The sequence below is a fragment of the Vipera berus genome (genome assembly GCF_964194415.1).
Source record: "Vipera berus genome assembly, chromosome: 16".
NCBI lineage: Eukaryota > Metazoa > Chordata > Lepidosauria > Squamata > Viperidae > Vipera > Vipera berus.
The window spans coordinates 6,658,166-6,669,379 of NC_138219.1; the positions used below are offsets into that span (position 1 = coordinate 6,658,166).

Here is an 11,214-nt window from a genome sequence, read left to right on the forward strand (position 1 = left end):
GATAAGGTGGATGGATAGGGAGGGAGGGAGAGAGATTGATGGAGGGATAGACGGATGGAGGGAATGATGGATGGAGGGATAGGATGGAGGGATGGATAGGGAGGGAGGGAGGGATAGATTGATGGAGGGATTGATGGAGGCATAGAGAGATGAATAGATGGATGGGATAGATTGATGAAGGGATAGACAGATGAAGGGCAGATGGAGGGATGGATGGCGGGATGGGTGGATAAGGTGGATGGATAGGGAGGGAGGGAAAGAGATTGATGGAGGGATAGACGGATGGAGGGAATGATGGATGGAGGGATAGGATGGAGGGATGGATAGGGAGGGAGGGAGGGATAGATTGATGGAGGGATAGACGGATGGAGGGAATGATGGAGGGAGGGTTAGGATGGAGGGAGGGAGGGATAGATTGATGGAGGGATTGATGGAGGCATAGAGAGGTGAATAGATGGATGGGATAGATTGATGAAGGGATATTGATAGAGGGATAGACATGGATAGAGTTGGAGGTAGAGATAGAGACAGGCGAGAGAGTTTTTTTCTTCTTAACTTGGTGTATTCCAGATAGTTGGCTTTTGAAATTATTCATGCTTCGTAGTTTGCCTTACTTACGCTGGTCTAAAGCTTTGATCTGATTGACAGTTCAACCAGGCTGGCCGTTTCCTTCCGGCTGAAGCGTTCTGTCGGATCCAGAAGCTGGCTGCAGCGAAGCCCGTGTTGAGGCTCGGGAGCCAGCCTTTTTCACAGGCTGTCGTCCTTTGCTCTAGAGAGAGAAGCCCCTGTTGAACTGCTGCCTGCTCGATCCAGGCACCGGCCTCTGGGCTTAAGATCTCCTGCTCTCCCAAAGGCAGAATTGGAGATATTTTTGATCGGCTTGGCCGGAGCCAAAGAGAAAGACATTTGACGGCGTTGATGGCATTTAATTGAATCCTCTCCAGTTGATCGGAACTGGGCTTCGGTTTGGGGGTCTGGCTTAGCTCCCACTTTGCCGCAAAGTTCTCCTCGTTGCTGGCAAAGGCGGCAAACGCCCGCCTCAACCGCAAAACTGCTCCTGAGCATTGCAAAAAATAATAATAATAACTCTTTGCTTTATTCTTGAACTCTGAACCGGCACAAATTGGAAGGTAAGGAGATGTTGAAGGTGATATTGTTATTATTACTATTACTATTATTATTATTATTTATTTATTATTATTATATTAAAGTTGGAAGGAACCTTGGAGGTCATCTAGTCCAACCCCCTGCTCAGGCAGGAAACCCTATACCATTTCAGACAAATGGCTGTCCAGGCTCTTCTTGAAAACTTCCAGGTAGTCCTCGACTTACAACCTTTCGTTTAGCGACCGAAGTTATACAACGGCACCGAAAAAAGTGACCCACGACCGTTTTTCACACTTAACGACCGTCACCGCATTCCCCAGGGTCACGTGATCAAAATCCAGAGGCTTGGCAAATGACTCGTATTTATGACGGTCGCAGTGACCTGGGATCACGCGATCGCCACTTGCGGCCTTTGTTTGACGAGTAAACTCAAAGGGGGGGGAGCCGGATTAATTTAATGACCACCTGTTTCACTTTATGACGGCAGTGGTTTACTTAGCCAAAAGGGGAAAAGAGCCCCCAAATCGGGCCCGGCTCATTTCATTAAACCCCCACCTTGCTTAGCAACAGAAATTCTAGTCCCAATTGTGGTAAATTGAGGACTAGTTTCTTGCTTTTTGGGGTCCTGGCTTTTCTGATTGTCCATGGGGGGCGGTAACTGGTACAAAGAGTTCGGGGTCCATAGCTGGAAAGGAATATTTTTTTTCAGGCTCAAAGGGAAAAGTCAGGGGGTGTCCTCAAAAACAGAGTACCCACTTTGTACCCCAAAGCCAATTTCCTCAGCTAGATTTGTATTGAACTAGGGGGTTGGACTAGAAGACCTCCAAGGCCCCTTCCAATTCTATTCGGGTGGATGGATGGATGGATGGATAAATGCTCCTCTTAGCAAACCGTGTGGCTCACGCTCTGGGGAGAGAGAAAAGAGCCAAGAAGGAACTCCAAAAAACACCCCCCCAAAAAACCCCAATCGTATCTCCCATTCTGGTGCCTTTAATTTTTAAAGGTAGACTGCTCCTGAACAGGGAAGCTCCGTGGAGCCCAATCGGTCATTCTCGAGCCCGGGTGGCTTCGCTTTTCGGCAAAGGCCAGCCTTTTCGGATCCTGTGGGTCCCGCTGACCCCGTCTTCCTTGCCCATCCTCTGGCAGTGAGTTATCCGCCAGCCGCTGACCACCACAGCTCTCTGCCCATAGTCTGCTACGTCTCCAAGGACTCCATCTTGAGCCAGCCGCCCGCCGAAGCCAGTACGGTGATGCGCCGGACGACGGTTTTGGCCCTGGTCTCCATCGTCGTGCTTTACCTGGTGATGGGCGCCGTCGTCTTCCGTCTGCTGGAGCAGCCCCAGGAAGCTATCCAACAGGTGAAGATCCAGGCGTACCTGGAGCACTTCCTGAAGACTCACGAGTGCGTGGCGCTGGAGGACCTGGAGGAGCTGATCCAGGTGAGGGGAGGGCAAGTGGGTTATTTTCAGATGGGTGGACTTCAACTCCCAGAATCCCCCACTATAGATTAGAGTTTTGCTCATCTTCAGCCATTTTTAGATGGCTGGACTTCAACTCCCAGAATTCCCCCAGTCTATAGAGTTTTTCTCAGCTTCAGCCATTTTTAAACGGGTGGACTTCAACTCCCAGAATCCCCCAGCCAGGGAATCGTCAGCAAGAGCCCCCACGTACGTTTTATACAGATAGTCCTTTACTTGTCAGTGCCGTCATAACTTTGAGCTGTCATTAAATGAGTGTAAGTATTCTTCTACGCCAACCTTGGCCGAGGTCACAACGTAAAATTTGGCCTGCTTACTCGTTGGATGGGACACCACCAGGAAACCCACCATGTGGCTATACTAGGAAGGTATTGTGGGGAGAAAAAAAAACTTGGTGGAAGAAAGCAACTGAGTTATTTTTATTTTTTATTTATTTTAATTCCATTTATATCCCGCCCTTCTCCGAAGACTCAGGGTGGCTTACAAGCTTAGCAGTAGCCTTCATTCTATGTATATGCCTGCTTATTAGGGCTTTCACACACACCCCAAGCGGCATTATTACAAAGTCAGCTTAATTGCCCCCAACAATCTGGGTCGCGTTGCTGGGAAATTTGCACGAAAGCGTCAGTAATTCCTCTTTCCGTCCTTCCTCCTAGCAAGTAAACGAGGCTACAGGAGCCGGCGTGGATCCAGCGGTCAACGGTAGCAACGCCAACATCTCTCGCTGGGATATGGACAGTGCCTTTTTCTTCGCCGGCACTGTGATCACCACAATCGGTACCCAGGGCTTGATTGAAAGTTTCGCTGATCGGATAAACATGCTGGGCGGGTAGTTTGATGAGTGGGTGGCCTCAGTGTCACGATCTGCGCAATGGGTCTAATTGTTCGATTAAAACGGTTAAAGGAAAACCTGACCTAGCTTAAGTTTATAGCTTTGGGCTACGTTGTGTAGAAGAGGTGAATTCGGGAATCAAAATTGGAAAAAAATCACATTTTTAAGTGAGCGAAGAGGGCATGCCCCTTAACGCCCCCCCCCAAAAAAAGAAATTCAAGGTAATCCTTGAATTACGATCAAAACTGGGAGCAGAATATATATATATATTTTCCCACGGCTGTGAAGCAAATCACCGCAGTTCTTAAGTGAATCATGCGGTCGTTAAGCAAGTCCAGCTCCCCCCCCCCGCATTGACTTTCCTTGTCTGAAGGTAAAAAAAAATGGCGGTCACGTGACCCCGGGGACGCACGCAACGTACAGTTGCCGAGCCGTGGAATTTTTGATATCACCTGTCCGTGGGAATTGTGCAAGAGTTGTAATTGCGAGTTCCAACTGCAGGGATGCTGCTTCGGGATGGCGATTCCCTCCCCCCCACACAAAAAAAGGCTTCAGGTAGACTGCCATTGAACCTGGAGGCTTCATTCCGTTGCTCAGATTGGGAGCTACGGATTCTTGTTTCCCGCCCCCCCCCCCTTTTTTTTCTTCCTGACATCTCTTCTTGTCTCTCCGTGATCCAAACAGGATTTGGGAATATCTCCCCCAAGACCCGATACGGCCAGCTATTCTGCATCTTCTATGCCTTGGTGGGAATCCCTCTTTTTGGGATGCTGCTTGCCGGCGTCGGGGATCAACTGGGATCTTCTCTCCGGAGAGGCATCGGAAAAATTGAAGATATTTTCCTGGTGAGCTCTTGCTGGTGATTATCTTCCAACAATCAACCCGTTTTTAATAGCAACTCCTTGGAAGCATGATACAGGCGGTCCTCGGCTTATGACCTCAGTCGAGCGCAATTTTTCGGTTACTAAGCGAGGCAATTGTTGTTTGCCACCATTCTACGGCCGCAAAAGGGGGAATCACGTGACCCCGGAACACTGCGACCGTCATAAATCTGAGCCAGTTGCCGAGCGTCCGGATTTTGATCACGTGGCCACGAGGATGCGCTAATGGTCACAAGTCTGAAAAAGCGGTCCTGAGTCACCTTTTTTTTCCAGTGCTGTTGTGACTTTGGTCACTAAACAAGGGGCCGTAAAGTCGAGGACTACCTGCGTAGGGCCTGCATCTCATTCTGGGTTTTGTTGTCCTCCGCAGAAGTGGCAGGTCAGCGCCACCATCGTCCGCATCCTTTCGGCCTTGCTGTTCATCCTGATCGGCTGCCTGCTCTTCGTCTCCTTGCCCACCCTGATCTTCCAGCACGTGGAAGGCTGGAGCTTCTTGGAGAGCATCTACTTTGTGGTCATCACGTTGACCACGGTGGGGTTTGGCGACTACGTGGCAGGTGAGGCCCGGAGGAGAAAAATGGACGTGTTTTGCAAAGCGGGCCAGGAGGGATTCCAGCATTTAGTCCTCTTGGGGGGAATGAACAAGAGAATAACAGAGTGGGAAGGAACCCTGGAGGTCTTCTAGTCCAACCCCAGGCTCAGGCAGGAGATCCTAGACCATTTCAGGGCAAATAGTGGTCCAGTCTCTTCTTTAAAAACCTCCATTGATGAAGGAGGGAGGGAGGGACGGAGGAAGGAAGGAGAGAGAGAGGGAGGGAGGGAGGGAGGGAGGGAGGGAGGGAAGAAGGAAGGAAGGAAGGAAGGAAGGAGAGAGGGAGGGAGGGAGGGAGGAAGGAAGGAGAGGGAGGGAGGGAGGGAGGGAGGGAGGAAGGAGGAGGGAGGGAGGAAGGAAGGAGAGAGAGAGAGGGAGGGAGGAAGGAAGGAAGGAAGGAAAGAAGGAAGGGAGGGAGGGAGGAAGGAAGAAAGGAAAGAAGGGAGGGAGGGAGGGAGGAAGGAAGGCAGGCGATGGGACTTCTCTGGCAGGTTAGGAGGTGTTGAGCAAGGGTTGCAAGCCTCCAGCTCCCACTGCCTTCTACCTGCCAGGTGACACGAGAAGCAGCTCTTATTTCTGGTACCAACCGCTGGTGATAGTCTGGATCCTCCTGGGATTGGCATATTTCGCTTCCATTTTGACCATGATTGGCAACTGGTTGCGGGTGTTGTCCAGACGCACAAGAGCTGAGGTGAGCATGCCACAAGCAACTCCCTCTCCCCATTATTTAAAACCGGGAGGGGTTTTTCCCCTCCTTGGTTGTGTTGGAGATGAGACCCTACCCCGGAGACGATTGAGGGTACGGAGCGCTGCATAGGTCGTCCTAAGCTAACTGCTAAGCTTGTAAGCCGCCCTGAGTCTTCGGAGAAGGGCGGGATATAAATGGAATTAAAATAAAAAAAAATAAGCTGATGACCATTTGCTTAGTGACCATTTGCAGAGTTACAAGGATACTAAAAGAGGGACTTACCACCGATCCTCACACTTACGACCCTTACTTCATCCCCGCCGTCACGCGATCAAAATTTGGGCGCTTGGCAACCAGCCTGAATCTACAATGTGATTATCGCGTGTGACTTTCCCAGCCAGCTTCTGACAAGCAAAGTCAATGGGAAAAGCCAGATTCGCTTAGCGGCCAGATGATTCGCTTAAAGACGGAAAGGATTGGCTTAACAACCGTGGCAAAATCAGGCGCGACTCATTTGAACAGCCCTCTTCCCAACTGCAGTCGTTCGTTGAGGACTAGCTGCCGTCCCTTGTGCACACCTCGATCTATTTAGGATCTATTTAGGAAACTATTTCCTAAAAAGCACATCCACACAACCCTATCGAAACTTTCCACCCTGTCTTGAGAGTTTCCCAGGTTAACTGAAAAGAAGTTGGCTTAATTGCGTGTGAAATCCTCACCCATCCTAGCCAGGAAAACGTCCTCAGGTTACAGCAACCACTTTGGTTAGTGAATGAAACCAGCTGCTGGATTTGCATAGCTATCATAGTTAGGTTAGGGGTAAGGCTTGCTCCCAATGTGAGCCCTTCTGCAACAGACCATGATTAAAATCCAGTAAACCTTTCCTGTTTTCCAAAGGCACGTTTTTGTGTCGTTAAACCCTGGCTAAACCAAGCGGTTGGTTTATTGCCTTAAAATTAGTTGGTTTATCGTAACTAAAATCAGCTTACTTTCTGTAAATATAAATATAAATCAAGTAGATTCTCCCATCGGCTCTAAGCGTTGTTGGGTTTTTTTTTCCAGAAAAGGAGGATCTTGGTAGGCGGTTTCAAATCCAGATTTGAAACTGGATAGTTCTGGGATCAGCCCCAAGATTGCACTCCCAAAAACGATAGCCTTTAGAAGGATCGTAAAGCCCATAAAAACTTGAACACGGTTTCAGAGGCCGCATTAAAGCGTCTCTGTTTTAATCTGAAAAATTGGGAAGTCTCAGGACGCCAATTCGATTTGCAACTCTTAGAAGAGGTCCGTTGCATTTGGCCATCGAAGGGAAACAAACAAACAAATCTCAAGGTATCTAAAATGTTTATTAAGTCAATAGTTTCATTAAGCGGACGGAAGCTTTTGCCTGGTGAAAGCGTCCAGAGTTCCCGAGCAAAACCTCGGGCCAAATTCAGCCAAATCCTGACCTCAGCTTCCCCGCCTCTTAAAAAATTTATCCGGGAAAGAACAGAAAGATAAAGAATTGCAAATCCTGAGGGGGTTCTTGATAGGTAGACTCAAGGTAACACCATCATTGGTGACAAGTTGTTACCTAGTTGGGTCACGAAATGTCTGCAAGAAAACCACCAAGCTCAGAAAGCACCAAGGACCCCACAGTCCTCCTCCTCCTCCTCCTCCTCCTCCTCCTCCTCCTCCTCCTCCTCCATAATTCCCATTTCCTTCTGGCACTGATGCTGTTCCCTAGCTGGGTCACGAAATGTCTGCAAGAAAACCACCAAGCTCAGAAAGCACCAAGGACCCCACAGTCCTCCTCCTCCTCCTCCTCCTCCTCCTCCTCATCATCATCATCATCATTATCATCATCCATAATTCCCATTTCCTTCTGGCACTGATGCTGTTCCCTAGCTGGGTCATGAAATGTCTGCCAGAAAACAACCAAGCTCAGAAAGCATCAAGGACCCCACAGTCTTCCTCCTCCTCCTCCTCCTCCTCCTCCTCCTCCTCATCATCATCATCATCCATAATTCCCATTTCCTTCTGGCACTGATGCTGTTCCCTAGCTGGGTCATGAAATGTCTGCCAGAAAACAACCGAGCTCAGAGACCATCAAGGTACCCCTCATTCCATCCCCGAGCTACAAACATTCTCCTTTATTGGAATCGCAAATCCTTTACTTTTTTTAAAAAAAATGTTTTGTTTTCTAGCGATTTATGCTTTGGCACTAAAACTGGATTACGGCTCTAATTGCTGCATTCGGCCCACTTAACGGTCATGAGCGTTTGTTCTAATCTGTCCGATTATCCCAAACTCGTTGCCGAAGGAGGAATTAATTTAAATTGCAGCTGGCAATTTCCTAGCTGGAGAATTCTCACACAGACACACACACACACACACACACACACACACACTTCTAACAGCTACAGGCTGGGCATTTTGCCGCTCCAAAAAAAAACAAAAACCCAGATGGTGTTAATTTTGTTCCCACGCCCGCTCGTTCATTAGCGGCCTTAATTGAAAGCTGTTTCTCTCCCGCTGATGCTTGATTTGCAAAGGGAAGGCAGAGAAACAAACCAGGTTAGAACTTCGAAAAGCCGGCTCTGGTTTGCTGCAGGACCCTTTGGGTGGTCTTGGACTACCAGCCCCATCCTCCCTTGGCTGAGGAGCAAGTGTCTGGGTGTGCTACAGTTCACCCTGCATGGAATTCCTGTTTGAAAAAGGCAGATTTGGGCTACCACGTTGCATTTTTTTTAATACAGGCGGTCCTCAACTTACACAACTGTTCCTTTAGTGACCATTGGAAGTTACAACCTCTTTGGGGGGGAAAAGGGACTTACGACCATTTTTCACACTTAACGACCGTTGCAGCACAGGCAACCAGCCCCCGAGGAATCCTGGGAATTCTGGCGTTCGCAGAGGCCTGGGTGGCCTGGCTCTCTTTGCATCTTGATTTTCCTGTTTTTCCGCAGATGGGAGATTTCACAGCTCACGCTGCCTCCTGGACTGGCAACGTGGCGTCGCAGCTCCGTGTCCCAAGCGTGGCTTTCCCGGATAAGTTGCACCGTGTAGCCTCCTTAAAGGGGAAGCCGTTGTCGCCTTCGGCCATCCTGCCACAAGGGGAAAACCCCCTGTCTTCGCCGCCACCTCCGTTCCTCTTGCAGCACCCGGCTGTAATGCCACCTGTCCCCATGCTCTGCCCGGGACACTCCTCGTCCCTGCCACAAAACACCCCCCCGCTGAACGCCTGCCGTGCCGTTTCCCCCCGGCCAATAGACTACACGGGGGAAAATCTGGCTTTCATTGACGAGAGCTCCGACACACTCAGCGAAGGAGGGCCCCCCTCCGCTCGTCTGCCCCGTCGCTGGCACCCACGGGCACGGCATCGCACGGACCCCGCCGTGCCCACGGGGTTACCCATGGTTCTTCTGAGCCGGACCCGGGACAAAGGTGAATCGGTGTGAAGACAGCAGTGGGTCCGTGCGTAACTCGGTGGGATTGTCTGATCCATGGTGCCGACCCATCCATCCATCCATCCATCCATCCATCCATCCATCCATTCTCTCCCTCGCTCCGGGCAGAGCGAAACCCTAAGCAATTCTGCCCTTCTTTGCACGAGAGTTTACTGCTCTGGCATGTGTCTATCCTCTTTGCGGCGACAACGGGGAGGGGGGGCTCCTGGCGGTGACTGGGCTGTGCCCCACGTTCTTGGCGTTTCCCCCTCTCTGGAATGGTAGGTGGGAAAGAACCCCGGGTGGCAGGGTAAAGAGGTGCTGGCTAGGGAACAGTCCGATAAGAGGCAGCTGAGCCCTTGGCTACATAGTGGACAGGCTCAGAAGGGACCCTCCCTAGTCACTCCGGCTGTAAAAGAGATTAGGAGGAAGAGGAAGAAGAAGAAGAGGTGGTTATCTCTTCAGTCGAATCTGACTCTATCAGAATAAAGCTGGAAGGGACCTTCAAGGTCTTCCAGTCCAACCCCTTATACTCAAGCAGGAAGCCCTAGACCAGGGGTAGGCCTGCCCTAAACCATTCCAGACAAGAGTCCATCCAATCTCTTCTTAAAAACCTCCAGCGCTGGAGCACCTACAACTTCTGGAGGCAAGCCGTTCCAGTGGTTTATTGTTCTCATGGTTCGGCCATTTCTCCTTAATTCCAGATTCTTTCTTTCTTTGATTGGTTTCCATCCGTTGCTCCTATTTATGACGGTTGCAGCGTCCTGGGGTCACGTGATCCCCTTCTGCGACCCCCTGACAAACCGAGTCAGTGGGGAAGTCGGATTCGTTTTGCAACCGCGTGGCTAACTCAACAGCCGGCGCGATTCAACTTAATAAATGCTGCTAGAAAGGTGGTGAGAGGGGGCAAAACTCACTTAACAGAGGGATTCTGGGAGTTGAAGTCCACAAGTCTAAAGTTGCCGAGGTTGGAAACGTCTCTCCTATTTAACTGTTCCCTAAGCAGCATCTTTCATCCTTCTCCCAAGGTCTTTCCCGCGTACCATTACAGGATCTTTTCTGCACAATGGCTACTCAGCTTTCTCAGCCCCCTGAGGACCACCCCCCACACACAGCTTGCGCTTCTAAAATTTACAGGGGGTGGGCCATCTCCACCTATTGTGCCTGTGGTAGCTGTGGGGTCTCTGCCAGGCTTCTGGAATTGAACGTCCTGGCAAATTGGCAGCGCTGCCACCCAGCCCAGCTCTGAGTGTTGATTTAGTCTCTCTTTGCATGTTCTTCAATTCTGCACACACACACACACACACACACACACCTTTCCTCTCTTGGGTGTCAGGTTCGGGAGCACATCTACACAACAAAAACAAGGGGGGGTTTCAGTCCTCAGTCCCTCTCCGCTTCTCCCCCAAGGAATTGTGGGTCATGTAGTTCCGAGAAGAAACGGGGAAATCGGTCTCTTTACGAAAGACGTCCAATACTCGGAGTAAAACAGGCTCATTAAACACCCGTAGGTTTCATACAGATAGTCCTCGGCTTACGACCATTTGCTTAGCAACCATTCAAAGTTGCAGCCGCACCGAAAAGAGGGATTTATGGCCGGTCTCCGCAGTTACGACCGTCACAGCATCTCCAAGGGTCATGTGAGTGTCCTTTTATGACCTTCCCTAATTGGCTTCTGACGAGGAAAGTCAGCGGGGGAAGTTGGAATCGCTTAACGAGCACACCATTCACTTAAGAACTGCAGTGATTTGCTTAAGAACAAACTTAAAATTGGGTGTGACTCGCTTAGTAACCAGCTCGTTAAGCAAAGGAAATTCTGGTCCCGATTGTAAGGTCGTGTGTTGAGGGCTACCTGTACCATTTTGTGGACTTGATAAAATTGTAGAGTGCCAGTATCTTCCGAGAGAGAGAGAGAGAGAGAAAGGAAAGAAAGAAAGAAAAGAAAAAGAAAGAGAAAAAGAGAAGAGAGAAAGAGAGAAAAAAGTGAAAGAGAAAGAAAGAAAAGAAAGAAAGAGAGAAAGAAAGAAAGAGAAAGAGGGAAAGAAAGAGAGAGAGAGAGAGAGAGAGAGAGAGATTACAAGGAGACAAACATCATTTTCATTCCTCTCTTCCATCCTTCACTTCACAAATGTGCCTGTTCTTATCTTGTGTATTTTATCAAGTGGGGTTGTGATGAAAATTAAAGAAATTAAGACAACTCAACAGCTA

General features: G+C 49.6%; 1 protein-coding gene across 1 annotated transcript; it reads left to right on the plus strand.

The window, feature by feature from the left end:
- The first annotated feature begins 2,149 nt into the window (after positions 1-2,149).
- On the plus strand, positions 2,150-11,214 carry KCNK4 (potassium two pore domain channel subfamily K member 4). Its single transcript, XM_081340324.1, has 6 exons — positions 2,150-2,546; positions 3,242-3,362; positions 4,102-4,262; positions 4,669-4,855; positions 5,442-5,581; positions 8,527-11,214. Exons 1-6 carry the CDS (start codon positions 2,358-2,360, stop codon positions 9,016-9,018), a joined length of 1,290 nt encoding a protein of 429 aa, XP_081196450.1. The 5' UTR covers positions 2,150-2,357; the 3' UTR covers positions 9,019-11,214.